At 45.3% G+C, this 23,530-nt stretch overlaps 1 protein-coding gene across 1 annotated transcript in view; it reads right to left on the reverse strand.

The window, feature by feature from the left end:
- LOC136573402 (vomeronasal type-2 receptor 26-like) overlaps window positions 1-20,301 on the reverse strand; it is a 41,542-nt gene extending 21,241 nt beyond the window's left edge. The window contains exons 1-2 of the mRNA XM_066574693.1: window positions 20,252-20,301; window positions 7,901-8,177 (exon numbers count right to left, since the gene is read on the reverse strand). Coding sequence (XP_066430790.1) covers window positions 7,901-8,177; window positions 20,252-20,301 — 327 coding nt within the window. The remainder of the gene's footprint in view (window positions 1-7,900; window positions 8,178-20,251) is intronic.
- Between the last annotated feature and the right edge of the window lie 3,229 nt (window positions 20,302-23,530).

A 23,530-nucleotide genomic window follows, 5' to 3' on the forward strand; every position in this document is an offset into this window, starting at 1 on the left:
TGGTCCTGGTGGGCTTTATAAGGACTCCTTTATCCAGGGTTCGTCAAGATCCAGTTAACTGGAGAGCCGCAGGTCAAGCCAATAATCCGTTCCTCATATAAGGCCAGATAACAAAGTGTAGGAAGTACGAAAAAAATGTGCCCCTGCGTTTTTTACTGAAAAACCCGTTCAGGATAACATATAAAACAACCTCAAGCTAGACAACAAGAGGTTTATTACTATTAAAATAAAAGAGGTAGCATGCCTCTTACACAAACCAAAACATAAAAATGCACATGTGAAGCGTTTCGGCGTAATGAACGCCTTTCTCAAGCATAAATCAATATAGTTCTTCATTAATATATATAGGGTACAAAACATAATTACGTACCAAATAATGGATAGAGGTCAGTGACAAGCAGTGTGTTCCGATGCGGGGCACCATCTTGGCGAAGAATGATGACGTGTCCCTCGATGCGCCCCAGAGTGGTACGACCCACGTCAACGGCGCAGCGCATGATGCACCTCCCAGGGAGATGCCCTCCTAGGTAGTGTGAAACGCAGAGGTGCGTTCCAAAGGAGAGTATTATGTGGTAATGCGTAACTCTCCGAACTTCCTTAATGGTGGAACGCTCTGTGCGCTCCACTGGGAAGCATATACAACTCAATTCATTAATAACACAGGGTCTAAGCACTAAGCCATTTCAACAAAGATGCAATTCTTCTCATTCGTATCACAGGACATAAAGAATAAAACACTATCAATAGACAATCTTAATATGTAATCAATAAACGATCCTAAAATATCAAACATAGCAAACTTACTATACTGGATACCCCTATGAATATGGATATTGTTTCTCTCTGTTACTTAGATAGAATGTAATATTAATAATATCAATGGTAATAAAAATATATTATATCCTTAAAAAAAACTAAACTTTTTTTTTCAAAAAATTTTCTCAAGAGATTTGTTGAGGCCCTTAGGGGACAATGTATCCATACGAAAGATCCAGAACATCTCTCTGGTTTTCAGACAAGAGAAAGATCTAGAAGTTATAGTTTCTAATGGTGTTACTTTCAATAACAATGCATTTTTCTGGCGAGCAACACTATGTTTTTGAAAGCCTTTCGAGATATTGTGCCTATGTTAATTAATAGAGTCCGCCTATACTTTTGCTACAGAAATGTTACAGGAGTCTGCCAATACATTGGCTACAGAAATGTTACTGGGGTCCACCTATACTCTTGCTATAGAAATGTTACTGGGGTCTGCCTATTCTTTGTCTACAGAAATGGTACAGGGGTCCGCCTATACTCTTGGTACAGAAATGTTACAGGGGTCCACCTATACTCTTGATAAAGAAATGTTACTGGGGTCCACTTATACTCTTGCTATAGAAATGTTACTGGGGTCCGCCAATACTCTTGCTACAGAAATGTAACTGGGTTCCGCCTACACTCTTGCGATAGAAATGTTACAGGGGTCTGCCTATACTTTTGCTACAGAAATGTTACTGGGGTCTGCCTATACCTTTTCTACTGAATAGTTTGATGGGTTTGCCTATACTCTTGCTATGAAACAGTTACAGTTGCCTATTCATTTGCTACAGAAATTTTACCGGTGTCTCCCTATACTCTTGCTACAGAAATGTTACAGGGGTCTCCCTATACTTTTGCTATAGAAATGTCACTGGGGACTCACTATACTCTTGCTACAGAAATGTTACTGGGCTCCACCTATACTCTTGCTACAGAAATGTTACTGGGTTCGCCTATACTTTTGCTATAGAAATGTTACAGGGGTCCGCCTACACTCTTGCTACAGAAATGTTACTGGGCTCCACCTATACTTTTGCTAGAGAAATGTTACTGGGGTCTGCCTATACTCTTGCTACAGAAATGTTACTGGGATCTGCCTATACTCTTGCTACAGAAATGTTACTGGGGTCTGCCTATACTCTTGCTGTAGAAATGTTACTGGGGTCTGCCTATACTCTTGCTATAGAAATGTTACTGGGGTCTGCCTATTCTCTTCCTACAGAAATGTTACTGTGGTCTGTGGGGATTTTAAATCCCCGGCTGCTGAATACTACAGAGAGCAGTTCAGGAGAACTGCCAGCTGGCCGCAGCTGAACTACGTCTGCCGGGACCAGTTGAGTATATATATATTTTTTATTTTTACACATTTCTGGATGAATTGCAGGGAAGGGCTTATATATTTAAGCCCTTCCCGACAATTCATCCCGCGATCGCCGGCAGCCCATTGCTTTCAATGGAGCCGGCTGTATTGCCGGCTCTATTGAATTCAATGGGCTAACATCGTTCTGCCGGGACAAGGTGAGTATATTTTGTTTTTTACTTTTTACACATTTTAGGATGATTTTCAGGTAAGGGCTTATATTTTTAAGCCCTTCCCGAAAATTCATCCCACTCTAGCCGGCAGCCCATTGCTTTGAATGGAGCCGGCTGTATTGCCGGCTCCATTGAATTTAATGGTCAGTGCTCGTTTAATCGAGACGAGCACCGCGTTGTGCTCGTCTCGAGTAACGAGCATCTCGAGCACCCTAATACTCGAACGAGCATCAAGCTCGGACGAGTATGCTCACTCATCTCTAGATATTACGTGTCAAAATACAATCCAATGCTCTACTGCATGCATATATTTTAAAGAGACAGAGCACAGGAGTATATAGATGTGAGTATATATACTCTTGCTAAAGAAATGTTACAGGTGTCTGCCTATACTTTTGCTACAGAAATGCTACTGGGGTCTGCCTATACTTTTGCTATAGAAATGTCACTGGGGACTCACTATACTCTTGCTACAGAAATGTTACTTGGCTCCACCTATACTTTTGCTATAGAAATGTCACTGGGGACTCACTATACTCTTGCTACAGAAATGTTATTTGGCTCCACCTATACTTTTGCTAGAGAAATGTTACTGGGGTCTGCCTATACTCTTGCTACAGAAATGTTACTGGGGTCCGCCTATTATTTGTCTACCGAAATGCTACTGGGGAGCGCCTTCACTCTTGCTACAGAAATGTTACTGGGGTCCACCTATAATTTTACTACAGAAATGTGACTGGGGTCCGCCTATACTCTTGCTATAGAAATGTTACTGGGGTCCAACTATACTCTTGCTATAGAAATGTTACTGGGGTCTTCCTATACACTTTCTATAGAAATGTTACTGGGGTCCACCTATACGTTGGCTACAGAAATGTTAGGGCGGTCTGCCTATACTCTTGCTACAGAAATATTACAGTGGTTCACCTATACTTTTGCTGCACAAATGTTACAGGGGTCCGTCAATACATTGGCTACAGAAATGTTACTGGGGTCCACCTATACTCTTGCTATAGAAATGTTAGTGCGGTCCGTCTATACTTTTGCTACGGAAATGTTACAGGCGTTCTTTTATGCACTTTCCACTGAATGGTTTGATGGGGTTGCCTATACTTTTGCGATAGAAATGTTACAGGTGTTCACCTATACTTTTTCTACAGAAATCTTACAGGGGTCTGCCTATTCATTTGCTACAGAAATGTTACTGGGGTCTGCCTATACTCTTGCTATAGAAATGTTACTGGGGTCCCCCAATACTCTTGCTACAGAAATGTAACTGCATTCCGCCTACACTCTTGCGATAGAAATGTTACAGGGGTCTGTCTATACTTTTGCTACAGAAATGTTAATGGGGTCTGCCTATACTTTTGCTACAGAAATGTTAATGGGGTCCGCCTATACTCTTGCTACAGAAATGTTACTGGGCTCCGCCTATACTCGTGTTATAGAAATGTTACTGGGGTCTGCTTATACTTTGGCTACTGAAATGTTACTGGGGTCTGCCTATACTCTTGCTGCAGAAATGTTACTAGGCTCTGCCTATGCTTTGGCTACGGAAATGTTACTGGGGTCTGTCTATACTTTTGCTACAGAAATGTTACTGGGGTCTGCCAATACTTTTGCTACAGATATGTTACAGGGGTCTGCCTATACTTTTGCTATAGATATGTTACTGTGGTCCACCTACACTCTTGCTACAGAAATGTTACTGGGCTCCGCCTATATTCTTCCTACAGATATGTTACAGGGTCTGCCCATACTCTTGCTATAGAAATGTTACGGGGGTCCGCCTATACTCTTGCTATGGAAATGTTACAGGCGTCTGCCTATACTTTGGCTACAGAAATGTAACTGGGGTCTGCCTATACTCTTTCTACAGAAATGGTACAGGGGTCTGCCTATACTTTTGCTACAGAAATGTTACTTGGGTCGGCCTATACTCTTGATATAGAAATGTTACTGGGGTCTCCCTTTACTTTGGTTACAGAAATGTTACTGGGGTTCGCCCATGCTGTGGGTGCACAAAGACTTCCCATTGTGGTGTTTTACCTATCTGGCACAAATACACTGACTGACTATAGTAGAAATGTGGGCCGAGGTCCTTGGGGGGGAAAACTCTGGCTTGTTTGGGTGCTCTGATTTCTTTATGTGTTATACTTTCCTTGGGTTCCAGGGACTCGCCTATGCTGTGGGTGATCAAAGACTTCCCATTGCTGTATTTTACCTTTCTGGCACAAATACACTGACTGACTAGGGTAGAAATGTGGGCCAAGGTCCTTGGCGGGGTGAAACTCTGCCCTGTTTGGGCACTCTGTTTTCCTTATGTGTAATACCATTTTTAAGTTCCTTGGGCTTGGCTATTCTGTGGGTGCACAAAGACTTCCCACTGCAGTGTTTTACCTGTTTGGCAGAAATACACTGACTGACTAGGGCAGAAATGTGGGCCAAGGCCGAGGTCCTTGATGGGTTGAAACTCTGCCTTGCTTGGGCACTCTGATTTCTTCCTGTGTAACACCATCTTTGTGCACCGAAAGCATAAGCGAACCCAAGGAACTCAAAGACTTCCCATTGCGGTCTTGAGCTATCTGACACCTACGCAGAATTAATTGTGTGGGGACACATGGATTTCCCATTGCGATGTAACTCACAGCACCTTGGGTCACACAAGGTGGAGGCTGGGACCGAGCCTGACCCTGGGCTCGCTCACATGCTTTCCACATAGACTATTGCTGCATTGTGGAGATGTGTAGAAGTGCTGGCACCTGAGTCACCTCTATGCCCATCTTTGCGGCTTCTGACAATTTTGTGATGGAGGTGGCACGGAATTGGAATGATGACCATACTTCAATATATCATCAATTCTCAACAGCATTGTGGGCTATCGCCCACACTTTCAAAGAGGGTCGCTGCCTAGCCCTGCCAACCCTCTGCAGTGTGTGCCTCTGGTTTCTCCTCATCCAGTATGCACTCATAAAAAGACATGAGGGTGGTGTGGCTATGAAGCGAGTGTGTGGCATGAGGAGAGCTGAACGCTGCGCAGGGACAATTTTGTGTGCGCTGTGGACGCAGGGTTATGAGGGGGGTTGTACAGCAATGCCAGCATGTAACTCAGGAAAAGAGGCAGCGGTGTCACCTGCAGGCAGGGATTGTCCGTGGTTGCAGGTAGTGTGGTGCTTAGCTAAAACGTGCCAGCTTGTATACCTTGCTAATGAGCTTTGGCTTAATAGTGGGACCTGGGAGCCTCAGATGCAGCCATGCATGCTGCCCCTGCCCATCCCTATCAGTTTCTGTGGTGTTTCCATGACTTTCTGATGTTTTCTGGTGTTTGACAAGTCATCACCTATGCGGAGCATCGGTCCCATGAAAAAATGCTGAAGTCACCCATTAACTTCAATGGGGTTCATTACTCGAAATGAGCTCTCGAGCATTACAAAAAGTACAACTCGAGCAACGAGCACCCAAGCATTTTGGTGTTCGCTCATCTCTATTTGAGATCTCATAAAGACAGGCATATATGGACTCAGTAGTATGACACACATGGCAATGGCTTGGCATAGTATATGGAGCCCATCTGTACCTCGAAATTGTGTCAAACTTACTATCATACCAGAGGGCACATTTAAAAGAGACAGGAGACGGTATACTTGAACATTAATCTGACTAGATGGGTTTCTTTGTGCAGCCCATGCAAGGCTGAAGTTAGAAATTCATGATGGGTTCAATACTGGTTTAATTCTGCTGATCACTTAGGAGATGCACTTTGGATGATGCACTTGCCAAACACTTAGGACTACTCCTGAAGGCAGATCCAAGCGGTCCCTGGTATTCACTCATGCATCCTAGTTAACCTTGTTCTTACTGCAGGGGGCCTTGTGAACAATACCTCAAGGATAGTCTCAGTATAATGACAGCTGGTGTGGGTGGATCAAAAGGTGTCGGCAAGTAGTATAGAGTGATACAACTTAGCATGGAATCAAATAACAGGCAAAGTTCTGGATAGGCAGCATTCATCCAATATGATGAACAGACAGGAGGTCAGGGCAGTCATCATTCAGGCAAGATGCAGCTAGAAATGTGCTAAGATCAGGACATGCAGAGTTCAGGCAAGCTGTATATACAGATGAAAGGTAAAACCCCATTCACTGGAACACTAGAGACCTGTTGCTCAGGCAGCTACCAGTAGAGGAAGGTGCCTTAAATAACATAGGGAAAGTCAGGATAGGCAGGGAATGAGAAAGCTGTGTGCATACAGTGGTGCTTTAACAGATGGGCTGAGTGTGCATGTGACTAATGTGTACAGGCAGCAACTGGAGGAATGTTGTAGTATCAGCTATACAGAAAACAGGGGGCTGGAGAAGATGGGATAGTAGGTTCCACCTACCACTGCCGGCAGCCATGACATATTGTTTACCTTTTCTCTGTATCTATTCATTTTATCTCCATCATTGATTTCTTTTATATTGACCATCATTTCCGTCAGAGCATGAGCATATATATATACTGCTGTATAAATAAAGTAGAAGCTAGGAGAGTTTGATAAAATAAGGTATGATGTAATGGGAAATCTTCTTCCATAACAGTTATTGAGCGTTACGTTATATATATTCTGGAATTCAAAAAGTTTTGCCAGATTTGGAATAGAACAAAAGAAATAAAAATACCAAATATCTTCCAGTATTGGGTCAGACACAACGTTATTTAAAGAATGAAGGAAACTGTGCAGACCGGGAATATGATGTTGAGGAGGTGAAATTATCAAGCTGCAGTTAATGACTTGTAAAAATTCATCTTCTATTCCAAGAGCATTAAACCAGGACTGATGCAGGATGAAAGTTATATTCTTTCTAAGAAGTTTCAAGCTGTCCAAGAATCTATAACGTAGTAAGTATTTCCCACAGACTATTATGACTCTGGCTGTAGATTTCTGGATTATATTGAGTTTTTGTAGATTTTTCTTATGGTCAATGGACAGTTTTATAACATATTCAACACAGATTCCAAGAGAGTTCAGCTCTTTACTCAATCTTTGTGCTTCAGTTTCAAAATTGTCATCAAATGCAGTTAAAATTCCAACCCAGTTCCATCCAAATGATTGAGCGATACGTGAAATGGTTAAATATCGGAAGTTATCATTCTGAACAGTTGTAAAAAATGTCTTGTACAAATCGCTATTCCTTGATAATGGATGGGGAACCTCATAGCTTATCTACACAAATAAATGTAATCCTTTTAGTAATTTGTTTTTGATTTTCATGCGTCATGCTCAGACGCTTGATTCCATGCACCTGTTTCAAATGGTTTTGTCTAAAACATATATATAAATATATATATATATAAATATATATATATATATATATATATATATATATATATATATATATATATATATACACACACATACATACATGAGGGGGATAGCTACATAGTGAATGGAAAATCAAAAACCTTTAAGTTTTGGAGCGCAGATTTTCATGATAGTGTTCCAGCATGTGCATTATGTAATCCATGTATTTAGCTTGTAAATCTCAGTAAATATTTGTCTATTATACTCAAATATAAAACTTACTTTTGAGTAGCCATACAGACTCAGTATTTGTGCCATAGGAACGGTATCGCCAACAAAGCCGACAACTTCTCCATGTTCTCTGCAGGAATAGTTAGGAACCTCCCGTTGTTCTCCAGATAAAATGCTCAGGACGCTCTGCACAGATTGTATCAGATCTCCACAAGTGTCATACAGATGATATCCCAGGGTAACATTGGGTAGAAGATCTGGGTTCTTGTTAATCTCATCAACAGCAAAGATAAAAGACATCAGGCCTGCATAGCTCTCCACCTCTGGGCTGTGGGGACAGTTATAGATTGTTACATTCATTGTATTTCACATTCTAATTACTTTCCTATACAATATGCTATTAGGGTCCAAAATCAATTCAGGATAAGCTGAGCTCTGGAGAATAACTTTCACCACATCAACTCTAAGCATGATCAAAGTTATCTTTTTATTCTGTGACAGGCAGCAGTTTATATAGCGGCACATGTTCAATTACAATAATTCAAATCTATTATAATTCATCTGTTAGCATTGTTCAAAGAAACATAAACAAAATATAAATATACTAGATAAGGAATTTAATAGAGATGAGCGAGCCGGCGGGGAGCGGGGGGGGGGGGGGAGAGAGCAGGGAGGAACAGGGGGGAGATCTCTCTCTCACTCCCACAACTCACCGCTCTCCCCCGCCGGCACGCAAATCTTTAGAGACGAGCGAGCAGGTACTCGCATAAGGCACTACTCGCTCGAGTAGTTTGCCTTAGCGAGTATGCTCGCTCATCTCTAGAATTTAACCTTTAAAATGCCAACCAAATGCATGCGGGCACAGTTGACCATACACGATTAACTTTTTGGAACAGTAAATCTAAACAATAAGTTGTTTAGAGAGAATATTTAGCAACATATATGAACAGCTAGGAACATGTCAGTTTGACCAGACAGTTTAAATGCCATGTAGCTATCATCTGGAACAAAAGCCTTAATGATGCACTCAAGTCTTATTAAATAACCATTTAATATCCATAAATCCTCCGGAAATGGGACAAATGAATACAGTGAATAGAGAAACAGATGGCTACTTGCTTACAAAATGGTTATGCATAGGATAGAACATGGAATCATATTCATTTCACTAACATGACCTGATCATTGTGAACTGTTCGAGATGAATGTGTTTTATTTATATCTAATTTTGGACCAGCTTTTTGGTATGAAAATCGGTGGAACAATTGTTAGTGTAAATATAGGAACAATTGGAATATCCACCAAAGCATAAGGTCACGGCAGCATCAGATGAAATTTGTAAAAAACGTCCCTATCAAGGAACATGGCACATACACAGATATAGCAAAACCTAACTTAACTACGATAAATTACTGTAATGAGGTATCTTATCTTAAGCTATTAAAAAGCTATTATGGTTTTAAAAACCCATTTCGTGGGGGCATGGCCTAACCGCCATAGTGAGCAGTCGCACAGCAACAGAGCTCTGCTGGAAACTGCACCACTCTGTGCTTAATATTGTTTTCCTCAGTCCCAGAGCTCTCCGGACCTTCACGGGACCCTCTAGGTGACAGGAGGAGAAAAAAATGAGTCCCTTCAGAGCAGCCAGGATCTCCGTGAGTTGAGGCTTATCGGTGTCTCCCAAGCAGAGAACTACATTTTCAGCGCTATCACCAGCTCTACTAGTAGTGCAGTGCTATGAGCAGAGACACCTCCACAGCACTACCCTATGCAGCAAGAGAGCAAGAACAGACACCCCCTGCTGGGGTGAACAGAAGGAAAAACACTCACCAGCCAAGGCCTCTGTCCAGCCTCTGGACAGGGGGTGTGGCTCAGTTAACACTCCAGAGAGCCCTATGATCAGCAACTCAAGCAGGCTGAAGTAATTAGGAGCTATGAAGCACTCCTGTTATGCTAATGACTTCTTAGGACACATAAAGATCAAACACCTCCACACACCTGAGGCTTGAGATCTCTCCTGGGGAGAAATCAATAAAGTCAGAGTAAGTATTACCTCTTTTAGGAAACCCAGAGACATTATTTACACTCACCTCTGAAACATCCACCTAAGGGAGCCTGCACACGAGCGGGTCGGATCCCGCGGTGAGGATTCTCGCCGCAGGACCCGACCCGAGCGCCTGCATAAAGAGGCGCATACTTACCCGCAACCGCGGCTCTGGCTGTTTGATGTGCGGGCTTGCCAGGCAGTCGGCGCATGTGCAGACCAGAGCCGGCGGTTGGGCAGTGATGTTTCCGTGTGGGGCTCTGCGAGAAATAGAGCATGCCGTGATTTGTTTGCCGGCCAAACCGCAGCCGTCTGCATAGGATTGCGTTTGTTAACGCAATCCTATGGCAGCTTTCAGTGGCGGAAATTCCGCGGGAAATCCCGCCACGGAATTTCCACTCATGTGCAGGCGCCCTAAGAGTGAGTTTAGTAAGCACATCTTGCTGAGACCCAGGTGCATCTAACTTTCCCAGAAATCTTTCCCCAGAGGGTGGCAGACCACAATCCTACTTAAAACATCTAAATCTATTGCTCTTAACTAGAGATGAGCGAGCACCAAAATGCTCGGGTGCTCGTTACTCGGGACGAAATTTTGCAATGCTCGAGGGTTCGTTTCGAATAACGAACCCCATTGAAGTCAATGGGCGACTCGAGCATTTTTGTATATTGCCGATGCTCGCTAAGGTTTCCATTTGTGAAAATCTGGGCAATTCAAGAAAGTGATGGGAACGACACAGCAACGGATAGGGCAGGCGAGGGGCTACATGTTGGGCTGCATCTCAAGTTCCCAGGTATCACTATTCAGCCACAATAGCGGCAAGAGTGGCCCCCCCTCCCAACAATTTTTACGTCTGAAAAGCCCTCATAAGCAATGCATACCTTAGCTAAGCACCACACTACCTCCAACAAAGCACAATCACTGCCTGCATGATACTCCGCTGCCACTTCCCCTGGGTTACATGCTGCCCAACCCCCCTCCCTCCCCCCCCGCACGACCCAGTCTCCACAGCGCACACCAAAGTGTACCTGCGCAGCCTTCAGCTGCCCTCATGCCACACCACACTCATGTCTATTTATAAGTGCGTCTGCCATGAGGTGGAACTGCAGGCACACACTGCAGAGGGTTGGCACGGCTAGGCAGCGACCCTCTTTAAAAGGGGTGGGGCGATAGCCCACAATGCTGTACAGAAGCAATGAGAAATATAATCCTGTGCCACCGCCATCAGGAGCTGCACACGTGGGCATTACAATGGGGAACCTATGTGCCACACACTATTCATTCTGTCAAGGTGTCTGCATGCCCCAGTCAGACCGCGTTTTTTTTATAAATAGTCACAGGCAGGTACAACTCCGCAATGGGAATTCCGTGTGCACCCACAGCATGGGTGGCTCCCTGGAACCCACCGGCTGTGCATAAATGTATCCCATTGCAGTGCCCTGGACAGCAGAGGTAACGTCAGATTAAATGCAGGTGGGCTTCGGCCCACACTGCATGCCCCAACCTGACCGGGGTTTTTAATTCATAGACACAGGCAGGTACAATACCCTATTGGGAAGTCTCTGTGGACCGATAGCATGGGTGGGTGCCAGGAAGCCACCGGCGGTACATAAATATATCCCATTGCATTGCTCATCACAGCTAAGGTAATGTCATGTTTAATGCAGGTGTGTTTCGGCCCACACTGCATGCCCCAGTCAGACTGGGGTTCTTTAGAAGTGGACACATGCAGTTACAACTCCGTGTGGACCGACAGCATGGGTGGCTCCCTGGAACCCACCGGCTGTACATAAATGTATCCCATTGCAGTGCACTGGACAGCAGAGCTAACATCAGATTAAATGCAGGTGGGCTTCGGCCCACACTGCATGCCCCAGTTAACCTGGGGTTCTTAAAAAGTAGACACAGGCAGCAACAACTCCCTATTGTGAAGTCCGTGTGGACTGACAGCATGGGAGGGTCCCAGGAAGCCACCGGCAGTACATAAATAAATCCCATTGCATTGCCCAGCACAGCTGAGGTAATGTCATGTTTAATGCAGGTGGGCTTCGGCCCACACTGCATGCCCCAGTCTGACTGGGGTTCTTTAGAAGTGGACACATGCAGTTACAACTCCGTGTGGACCGACAGCATGGGTGGCTCCCTGGAACCCACAGGTGGTACATAAATATATCCCATTGCAGTGCCAATCACAGCTGATGTAACGTCAGCTTTAATGCAGGTGGGCAAAAAATTAATTGGATTGCACTGTAGGCGAGGGCTCCAAAAAATTGGTGTACCAACAGTACTAATGTACGTCAGAAAATTGCCCATGCCCAACTAAGAGGGCAGGTGAAACCCATTAATCGCTTTGGTTAATGTGGCTTAATTTGTAACTAGGCCTGGAGGCAGCCCAGTTAAAATTAAAATTGGTTCAGGTGCAAGTTTCAACGCTTTAATGAGCATTGAAACGTATAAAAATTGTTTACAAAAATTATATGACTGAGCCTTGTGGGCCTAAGAAAAATTGCCCGTTCGGCGTGATTACGTCAGGTTTCAGGAGGAGGAGCAGTAGGAGGAGGATGAATATTATACACAGATTGATGAAGCTAAAAGGTCCACGTTTTTGATGGTGATAGAGAACAATGCTTCCATCCGTGGGTGCAGCATACGTATTGTTTAGGTATCGCTGCTGTCCGCTGGTGGAGAAGAGAAGTCTGGGGAAATCCAGGCTTTGTTCATCTTGATGAGTGTAAGCCTGTCGGCACTGACGGTTGACAGGCGGGTACGCTTATCTGTGATGATTCCCCCAGCCGCACTAAACACCCTCTCTGACAAGACGCTAGCCGCAGGACAAGCAAGCACCTCCAGGGCATACAGCGCAAGTTCAGGCCACGTGTCCAGCTTCGACACCCAGTAGTTGTAGGGGGCAGAGGCATCACGGAGGACGGTCGTGCGATCGGCTACATACTCCCTCACCATCCTTTCACAGTGCTCCCGCCGACTCAGCCTTGACTGGGGAGCAGTGACACAGTCTTGCTGGGGAGCCAGAAAGCTGTCAAAGGCCTTAGAGAGTGTTCCCCTGCCTGTGCTGTACATGCTGCCTGATCTCCGCACCTCCCCTGCTACCTGACCCTCGAAACTGCGCCTTCTGCCACTAGCGCTGACAGGCAAGCAGCATGGGTACCCTCAGCAGTGGGCCAAGCTGTCTCTTCCCCCTCCTCCTCATCCTCCTCATGCTCCTCCTCCTCCTCCTCAACGCGCTGAGATATAGACATGAGGGTGCTCTGACTATTCAGCAACACACTGTCTTCCCCCGCCTCTGTTTCCGAGCGCAAAGCGTCTGCCTTTATGCTTTGCAGTGAACGTCTCAAGAGGCATAGCAGAGGAATGGTGACGCTAATGATTGCAGCATCGCCGCTCTCCATCTGGGTAGACTCCTCAAAGTTTCCAAGGACCTGGCAGATGTCTGCCAACCAGGCCCACTCTTCTGTAAAGAATTGAGGAGGCTGATTCCCACTGCGCCGCCCATGTTGGAGTTGGTATTCCACTATAGCTCTACGCTGCTCATAGAGCCTGGCCAACATGTGGAGCGTAGAGTTCCACCGTGTGTGCACGTCGCACAGCAGTCGTTGCACTGGCAGATGATACCGATGTTGCAGGGTGCGCAGGGTGGCAGCGTCCGTGTGGGACTTGCGGAAATGTGCGCAGAGCCGGCGCACCTTTCCGAGCAGGTCTGACAAGCGTGGGTAGCTTTTCAGAAAGCGCTGAACCACCAAATTAAAGAAGTGGGCCAGGCATGGCACGTGCGTGAGGCTGCCGAGCTGCAGAGCCGCCACCAGGTTACGGCCGTTGTCACACACGGCCATGCCCGGTTGGAGGCTCAGCGGCGCTAGCCAGCGGTCGGTCTGCTCTGTCAGACCCTGCAGCAGTTCGTGGGCCGTGTGCCTCTTCTCTCCTAAGCTGAGTAGTTTCAGCACGGCCTGCTGACGCTTTCCCACCACTGTGCTGCCGTGCTGCGCGACACCTACTGCTGGCGACGTGCTGCTGCTGACACATCTTGATTGCGAGACAGAGGTTGCGTAGGAGGAGGAGGAGGAGGGTGGTTTAGTGGAGGAAGCATACACCGCCGCAGATACCAGCACCGAGCTGGGGCCCGCAATTCTGGGGGTGGGTAGGACTTGAGCGGTCCCAGGCTCTGACTCTGTCCCAGCCTCCACTAAATTCACCCAATGTGCCGTCAGGGAGATATAGTGGCCCTGCCCGCTTGTGCTTGTCCACGTGTCCGTTATTAAGTGGACCTTGGCAGTAACCGCGTTGGTGAGGGCGCGTACAATGTTGCAGGAGACGTGGTCGTGCAGGGCTGGGACGGCACATCGGGAAAAGTAGTGGCGACTGGGAACTGAGTAGCGCGGGGCCGCCGCCGCCATCATACCTTTGAAAGCCTCTGTTTCCACAACCATATACGGCAGCATCTCCAGGCTGATAAATTTGGCTATGTGCACGTTTAACGCCTGAGCGTGCGGGTGCGTGGCGGCGTACTTGCGCTTGTGCTCCAAGACTTGCGCTAGCGACAGCTGGACAGTGCGCTGAGAGACATTGGTGGATGGGGCCGAGGACAGCGGAGGTGAGGGTGTAGGTGCAGGCCAGGAGACGGTAGTGCCTGTGTCCTGAGAGGGGGGTTGGATCTCAGTGGCAGGTTGGGGCACAGGGGGAGAGGCAGTGGTGCAAACCGGAGGCGGTGAACGGCCTTCGTGCCACCTTGTGGGGTGCTTGGCCATCATATGTCTGCGCATGCTGGTGGTGGTGAGGCTGCTGGTGGTGGCTCCCCGGCTGATCTTGGCGCGACAAAGGTTGCACACCACTGTTCGTCGGTCGTCTGCACTCTCAGTGAAAAACTGCCAGACCTTTGAGCACCTCGGCCTCTGCCTTAGCAAACCAGGTGGGGTCAGTCTCCTCATCGTCCTGCTGCTCTTCCTCCGAATCCTCTGTGCGCTCCTCCCTCAGTCTTACTCCAATTACTACTACCTGAGTGATAGACAACTGTGTCTCATCGTCATCGTCCTCCTCACCCACTGAAAGCTCTTGAGACAGTTGCCGGAAGTCCCCAGCCTCATCCCCCAGACCCCGGGAACTTTCCAAAGGTTGGGCATCGGTCACGACAAACTCCTCCGGTGGGAGAGGATTCGGAACCATTGCTGCCCATTCTGGGCAGGGGCCCGAGAACAGTTCCTGGGAGTCTGCCTACTCCTCAGAATGTGTCATTGTAATGGAGTGAGGAGGCTGGGAAGAAGGAGGAGCAGCAGCCAGAGGATTCAGAGTTGCAGCAGTGGACGGCGCAGAATTCTGGTTGGTCGATAGATTGCTGGATGCACTTTCTGCCATCCACGACAGGACCTGCTCACACTGCTCATTTTCTAACAAAGGTCTACCGCGTGGACCCATTAATTGTGAGATGAATGTGGGGACGCTAGAAACGTGCCTCTCTCCAAATCCCGCAGCAGTTGGCTGCGATACACCTGGATCAGGAGCTTGGCCTGTGCCCACACCCTGACTTGGGCGTCCACGTCCTCTAGGCCTACCCCTACCCCTCAGCATGCTGTATTACTAGTGGTGCAGAAACAGAACACTGTAATTAAATGTGCCGCTTATTGGCCTGTGGTTGGAGGCTGACTTCGCTTACGGAACGCACAGCAGAGGCAGGAAAGAATTTTGCGCAAGCCTGCTGTAACACTTAGCTGGCTGCGTATGAATTAGGACAACAACCCCCAGCAGAGACGCAGTACACTGAGGACGGTCAAAGGCAGCCCAAATAGATTTTTTTTCCCAAAAGCCCACTGCCTATATAGACTATATATGTCTTTCACTGTCCCTGCCTCACCACCACTACTGGTCCTGGACTATGTAAACTTAATGCAGACTGTTTCACTCTGGACAGGATGACAGCGGTGATGTAAGAGGCAACGCAGAGCCAGGAAAGAATTTTGTGCAAGCCTGCTGCAACACTTAGCTGGCTGCGTATGAATTAGGACAACTACCCCCAGCAGAGACGCAGTACAGTCAGGACGGTCACAGGCAGCCCAAATAGACTTTTTTTCGCAAATTTTTTTGGAAAAGCCCACTGCCTATATAGACTGTATATGTCTTTCACTGTCCCTGCCTCACCACCACTACTGGCCCTGGACTATGTAAAATTACTGCAGGACGCAATGCTCCTGTGACGTTCAAGCTATATACCACCCCCCTGCAGTGAGTGGCTGGCGAGATCAGGTGTCACCCGAGTATTTAAATCGGCCCCTCCCGCGGCTCGCCACAGATGCATTCTGACATAGATCAGGGAAAGTGCTGCTGATGCTGGAGCTGCTCTAGGGAGAGTGTTAGGAGTTATTTTAGGCTTCAAGGACCCCAACGGTCCTTCTTAGGGCCACATCTGACCGTGTGCAGTACTGTTGAGGCTGCTTTTAGCAGTGTTGCACTTTTTTTTTTTTTTTGTATATCGGCCATGCACAGCATTGCGTCCTCAGTCTGCAGTCATTGTACATAGTAGAGGGCCAAGAAAGAAATATATTGTCTATATAGACAGTGGGCTTTTTCAAACAAATTTTGGAAAAAAAATAATATTTGGGCTGCCTGTGACCGTCCTCAGTGTACTGCGTCTCTGCTGGGGGTAGTAGTCCTAATTAATACGCAGCTAAGTATTACAGCAGGCTTGCGTAAAATTCTTTCCTGGCTCTGCGTTGCCCGTTACATCACCGCCGTCATCCTGTCCAGAGGGAAACAGTCTGCAGTAATTTTACATAGTATAGGGCCAGTAGTGGTGAGGCAGGGACAGTGGGAAAGGTGAAAGAGATATACTGTCTATATAGGCAGTGGGCTTTTTCAAAAAAAGTTGGGTAAAATACTATCTTTGGGCTGCCTGTGACCGTCTTGAGTGTACTGCGTCTCTGCTGGGGGTAGTAGTCCTAATTAATACGCAGCTAAGTGTTACAGCAGGCTTGCGCAAAAGTGTTTCCTGGCTCTGCGTTGCCTGTTACATCACCGCCATCATCCCGTCCAGAGGGAAACAGTATACATATATATGCTGCCTACAGTATCTGTCTGCTGTCTCAGCTCAGCCTTTAAAAAAATTGAAGCAAAATACTTAAGACCTACTAGTGGCCTTTGGACACTTGACTGCTTCTGCGCTGTGAATTCCACTAGCTCAGTCATACGCACCTACGTCTCACTACAGGCTTGCGCAAAATTCTTTCCTGGCTCTGCTGTGTGTTCCGTAAGCGAAGTCAGCCTCCAACCACAGGACAATAAGCGGCACATTTAATTACAGCGTTCTGTTTCTGCACTACTGGTAATACACCATGCTGAGGGGGAAGGGGTAGGCCTAGAGGACATGGACGCGGGCGAGGACGCGGAGGCCCAAGTCAGGGTGTGGCCACAGGCCGAGCTCCTGATCCAAGAACTGACTATGTGGACCCTTGACCAAAAAAAAAAAATTATAATAAAACATAACTTTTATTAAAGAAATAACTAAAAGGAAGAACATACACACATAAATCTAGATCCAGGAAAACCCATGGAACCGATAAAAATGTATTGATACCACTGTCCATAAACAGTAATAGACCGGTCAGTCTGAGTATCGTTATGACTCAGCCATTTAGTGTATTCGGTCTCTTTGCAGAATCTGACAGGATTATCAGAATCTATTGTATACACGTCAACCTAATCAGGAGATGAAAAAGTGACATAAGTCCGACAGTTGGATGTTACAGAACGTGACCCAAACTCCAGAGATCAGGTTCGGTGATGTATACGTCGTTCACATCGAGAAAATAAGCTATGCCGGACCACTAAAAATTGTGAGCGTAACCCAACGCGTTTCTCCCACAACGTGGGTTCATCAGGGGTTTCAATACGCAAAAAATGGTACTTTACTGGTTTAATGACTCCCAGTCAGAAATCGGATAGTGGTACAAAAATAAAAAATTGATGAAGCCTCAAAATGTCCAGCACTGTCAAATAAATGACACACTGGATATAGAGGGATCAATCAGAGTAGAACTGTCATTTCCACTGGTGACAATTATATTACTAGATAGATTATTGTCGCCATATAAGATAAATGAACTGACAGGACTACGAGAACCCTACTACTACAATGGTAGAAATAAGAGTAGGGTATAGGTAAGAAAAATTTCTACCCTTTATGCGAGAGAAAGTTATAATTTCTCAGGGATAATAGTCCCGAGTACAGAAAGATAGAATAATTTTAGCCGTTAAGTCAAAGAGTATCCCGAGGGCAAAATTTTGGTAATCGGGTCCCTGGATAAATCAGATGGCATATTCACAGCAGCCCAGAATAGCCGCCTTTTAGATAGCCATCTGATAAATTTTCACTCTAGACCTACAAGGAAAATTCCTAAGACCTATAATAGTCCCTCAATAGAGTGGAAAGAGGATTCAAAGACCTATATTAGTCCCTCAATAAGGTGGTCACTAAGTCAGAGCCTAATAGACTGGTGAACAGTGACAAGACTTCCTTGTTGACCTCGCCAGCTTCTCTTGAAGAATTAACAGCTGTCTTAAATAGCTTCCCTCTACATAAGAGCCCAGGCCCAGACGGCTTCCCTCTAGCATACTACAAAAAATTTCAAGACCTATTGCTTCCACAACAGGTCCTTTTCTTCAATGCTTTGATGGAAAGCGGCCATGTAGCTAAATAGGCACAGGAAGCCTATATCACACTAATACAGAAACATGGGAAGGACCCCCTACTCTGTGGTAGCTATAGACCTATATCCCTCTTAAATCTCGATAATAAAATATGGGCAAAACTCCTCTCTAGAAGAATTAATAAAACCATACGCAAACTGATCAACGAAGAACAAGCTGGCTTTGTCACACGTAGAGAGGGGAAAGACAACTCAATACACCTTCTACACACAATTAGGTATGCACAAAGCAAAAATATCTTACTAATTTTATTAGGAATCGATGCAGAAAAGGCGTTTATTAGAGTAGAATGGAGTTTTGTGTGGGCTGTCCTAAGCAAATTTAACTTTACCTTTGAACTAACTCGAGCAATATTCACATTATATTCTAGCCCGCATGCTAAAATTAAAGTCAACAACAGCTTCTCCCCTCCCTTTCCTATTACTAAGGGCACGAGCCAAGGATGCCCTCTATCTCCCACCCTTTTCATCCTTTCTCTAGAGATTCTCCTTCAAATGGTAAAGCAGAACAAGGACGTCAAGGGGATTGAGATAAGCCACTGCTTACTTAAAATAGTAGCATTCACAGATGACATTCTATTTATTTTAATCAACCCAAAACAAGGATTGTCAGAAATCAATAACGTAATAATAATAATAATAATAATAATCTTTATTTATATAGAGCCAACATATTCCGCAGCGCTTACAATACAGGGGAAATAAAACAAGACAACGGTTACATGAAGTAATCAGTTGATGGAAACAGTAGGGGTGAGGGTCCTGCTCCAACGAGCTTACATACTACAGATAATGGGGGGATACAGAAGGTGAAGGGGCTGAAGATATTGCGAGATGGAGAGTGAGGGATGCTATACACAGAGACAATAGTCAGGCCGTACAGCGGCGGAATCAGGATGACTGCAGGTGCCAGATGATTATGGCTAGCAGGGATTGCAGTCTGTGGGACAGGGAGCATATAATCAAGCAGAGTACAGAGTGGTTTGGTTTAGGGTATATGGTATGCCTCCCTGAAGAGGTGCGTTTTTAGAGCACGCCTGAACTTTAGCGCGTCAGTGATTGCCTGGATATTTTTTGGTATCGCGTTCCAGAGGACGGTTCTTGAGAAGTCTTGGAGGCTGGAATGAGAGGTTCGAATTAAAGGGGCACTCAGTCTGATTTCATTAGCAGAGCGGAGGACGCGGGCTAGGTGGTGAATTGAGATGAGGGAGGCAATGTAAGGCGGCGCAGTGCTGTAGAGGGCTTTGTGGATGAGGGTAGTGAGTTTAAATTGTATTCTGTATTTGACAGGCAGCCAGTGCGGTGACTGGCCCAGGGCAGAGGTGTCCGATTAGCAGCTGACAGGACAGGGCTGGACTATTACAACTCTTTGGCTCTTTTTCTAATTTTAAAGTGAATTTATCCTATTAAACTGTTCTTAATATAGCACTCTCCACAGAAGATGAAAAAATCCTCCAAAGATCCTTTCAGGAATCCAAATCACAAAAAATCTAGATAACCTCTATGAATTAAATTTTGCCCCACTCTTAAAAGAGATCTCACTTTTACATACATATAACTTGCCAATACTCTCATGGTTCGGTCGGAAGAACTTACTACAAACATACATAATACCCAAGTTATTGTACAAACTACAAATGTTGCCAATATACCTTCCAACTTTCTTCTTCAAGTATATTAAATCAAGTTTCTCCAGATTCATCTCGAAACATAGGAGACCTAGACTAGCTCACAACCTGCTAATTCAGAGAAAGGAGAGTGGAGGTATTAATCTCCCGGACATTCTCCAATACTACAAATCAATCCAGCTAAGTAGATGGCTGGAATTGACATATCCTACAAAAACAAAAATGTGATCTCCTTAGCCCAGGCACATAACTTACCAAGAGACTTTATGGAACCAGTTGTATATTTTAATGGCAGTACTCTGGGTACCGATCATAGAATCACAGAGTTGGAAGGGACCTTCAGGGTCATCTGGTTCACTCCACTACTTAAAGCAGGATCCACTAAATCTTCCTAGAAAGTTGTCTGTTCAGCCTCTGTTTGAAGACTTCCAATAATGTCGTAGCAATCTGTTCACCTCATTGATCATGCTGACTGTAATTCATCTGGACCTGGAGACTTGTAAGATAGCTAAGCATTCCCTCACCATCACTGGATTTTTAGCTGAGGTCTGGAGTGAGAGGCCAGTTGGTTATCCAATTTATGGCATCAATTGTTAGCAAAATTTACACTTCAGGAATATTTTGTGTTTTAAATCTTATAAAAATGTTAGTTCAGCTGCCCAAATCTGCCAGCCTCCTGCTATTGTGGATGGACATGGGTATCACCATGCCCCTCCTGCAAGAATAAACACTATTACTTTCTATCAGCTTTGATGGAGTTAATTATCCACAGTGCTGTGTGCTTTTAATCAGCACTGCAGGAGTTACCCATTCTCCATGCTCTCAGACCAGCTGCATGGTTAATAGACAATTATTCTTCTATTTAAGCTGGGCTTTGGGAAGTTCCTCCTTGATAGACTATTAGTGTTGTTTGTTCCTGCTTACTGCTAGCTATTCTGATCTTGATTTGCCATGTATCATCACTTAGACCTGTTTACCGGACTTGCCTGAACTCTGCCCGTCTTGACCCTTGGAACTGTGACCTGGACTTACTTGAACTTTGTCTGTCTTGATGCGCCTACTTGTGACCCGCATCTCGCTTGAAAACTGCTAGCCCTAACATCGGTCCATATCCAGACTATATATCTCGTGGTACATTTACCAGTGTCCCTGACCCCGGTGGATAAGCCACCAGCTACACTAGGTCTACTCCAGTAGGTAGTGGCGTGGTCAGTTCCCTACAGCAAAAGGCAAGATCCCTTTACAAGGGTTAAGAGTGTATATTGAAGAACCACCAGGATAACACCCTAAGGCTTAGCCCAAAGCCAAACCGGATAGTTGGCACAGTGAGTCTACACCTGCTGATCGTAACAACAAATAACAGTGGAACAGAGTACTCTGAGAACAGAATAACCACACTTGTTTTCCCTAATATAATCAAGTAAGTTCTCCCTTTAGTATCCATATAGTCCGTTATATATAGAGTAAAAGGAAGGACAGAAAATCATTCTGCTATGAGTCATTGGCTTCTCAAAACACAATGTACAAACACTAAGATATAGCATTTTCTTGGGGAACTACAGATGATAACATCAACATCGTCAGTCTGGTTTTCTTATCTCTTAGTAAAGAACATAATAAACAATCAATACTTTACTGAATAAGGCCTAATTCCCACGGCTGAAAATCCGCGGCGTTGCCCCACAGCTATTAGGTTCTATTGAACCTAATAGCGCAATGCTCATGGTGTGGGAATTCCACCGTGGAATTTCACCCCATGAAATCACCCGTAATCACCCGCGGCATCTTCTATTTGCCGTGAGCGTAATCACCCGCGGCATCTTCTATTTGCCGTGAGCGTACGCGCGAACGGCTTCCATTGCAGTCAATGGAAGCCGTCCGTCACGCTATGTTCCGCTGTAGCACAGTGGTAGATAGCATGAAAACGCTTCTCCGCCCACCGACGCCTGTGGCATATGATGTGGCCAGAGCATCATGTGATGCTGTGGGCTGGTCATATGACGTTGGCGGCGCGTCTGATGACACTGCCGGTGCGTCATGTGCTGTACTGCGCATGCGCGCCGGCACAGGATGCAGGCCATCGGGCAGCGGACATCTAGGGGGGGGGGGGGCATCGCGATGGACTCCGCTGCGGAATTCCGCTTGCAGAGCCCGTCACGGCCGTGGGCACTAGGCCTAAATATCTGCAAAAGTTCTTGTTAAAAGAATATGACAACAATATAATATGGTATGTAGAAGTATGCAAAATGGATACAAGACAAAAAATAGTTCTCCAACAGAGATGTTGGCTGAGAAGTTTTCTCTACAGAACAGGAAGTGTCAGACTATTATAAAGCTTTGTAATTAGTGTGAAAACTGCAGGATTTTAGGTATATTTAAAACTCTATAGTGTGTCATGTGAAAATGAAGACAGAATCGTTACACATGCCCTTTAAATTTTTGGAACTTTTACAAGTTATATATAGATATGAAATAGAGCGATTCTAGAAATAAAACTTGTCAAAAATCAATAAATATGTAAATCTGAAAGATAAATGATAAATCATCTATGAATGAACTGTGTGTCTGACTTCAATACTTCATTATCAAGGCATGATAATAACCCAACCTTTGTTTTCTTGCCTCCCACAAGTTCAATCACTAATGTACATACACTTCCTCAGTACAACGATGAAGACATAAATAGTAGTACATGGTCTATGGTACTCTCTACTCTCTTCATATGCAGATGGCAAACACATATGATGCTAATAAATACTAACTACACAGTGAGCAGCAGGAAAGAATAAGCAAAAGTAACTTGCTCAGGGTAACAGTCTTCCTGCGGCCGTGTCACATTGCACATGATTGGCTGAATTAAACATTAGTCATGCTTTTGTGAATAATAGTGGAGATCACATATCTGCCTTGTATCCTAGGAAGAAACCGAATACACGGAAGCATTTTCTCTTTAGGTGCCTCATATCACAGATACTCAGTATTCTTTCCTCAGGCAACAATGTCACTTGTCTTCTAGATTTTCCCACAAGCAGGAATAGAGAATAGGAGAGCAAAATTCACAGTCTCCATAATGATATCTGTGGGACTGAACAGAAACAGTGGTGTCTCACCTGTGCAGATAGTAAAACAACACCCTGCATCACTTCCTGGGCCCAGAGAGTAAATGTGATAATATTCTTATGTGTAAATGAATACATTGGTTGCCGCACACATCCTCACTGTCTGACATGCAAAACTAGTCTATCAGTCATATTGGCACAATAACAGTGCTAACCTATAGTAATAGACTTTGACCCGCTTAGT

The sequence above is a fragment of the Eleutherodactylus coqui genome, chromosome 7 (assembly GCF_035609145.1).
Source record: "Eleutherodactylus coqui strain aEleCoq1 chromosome 7, aEleCoq1.hap1, whole genome shotgun sequence".
Taxonomy (NCBI): Eukaryota; Metazoa; Chordata; class Amphibia; order Anura; family Eleutherodactylidae; genus Eleutherodactylus; species Eleutherodactylus coqui.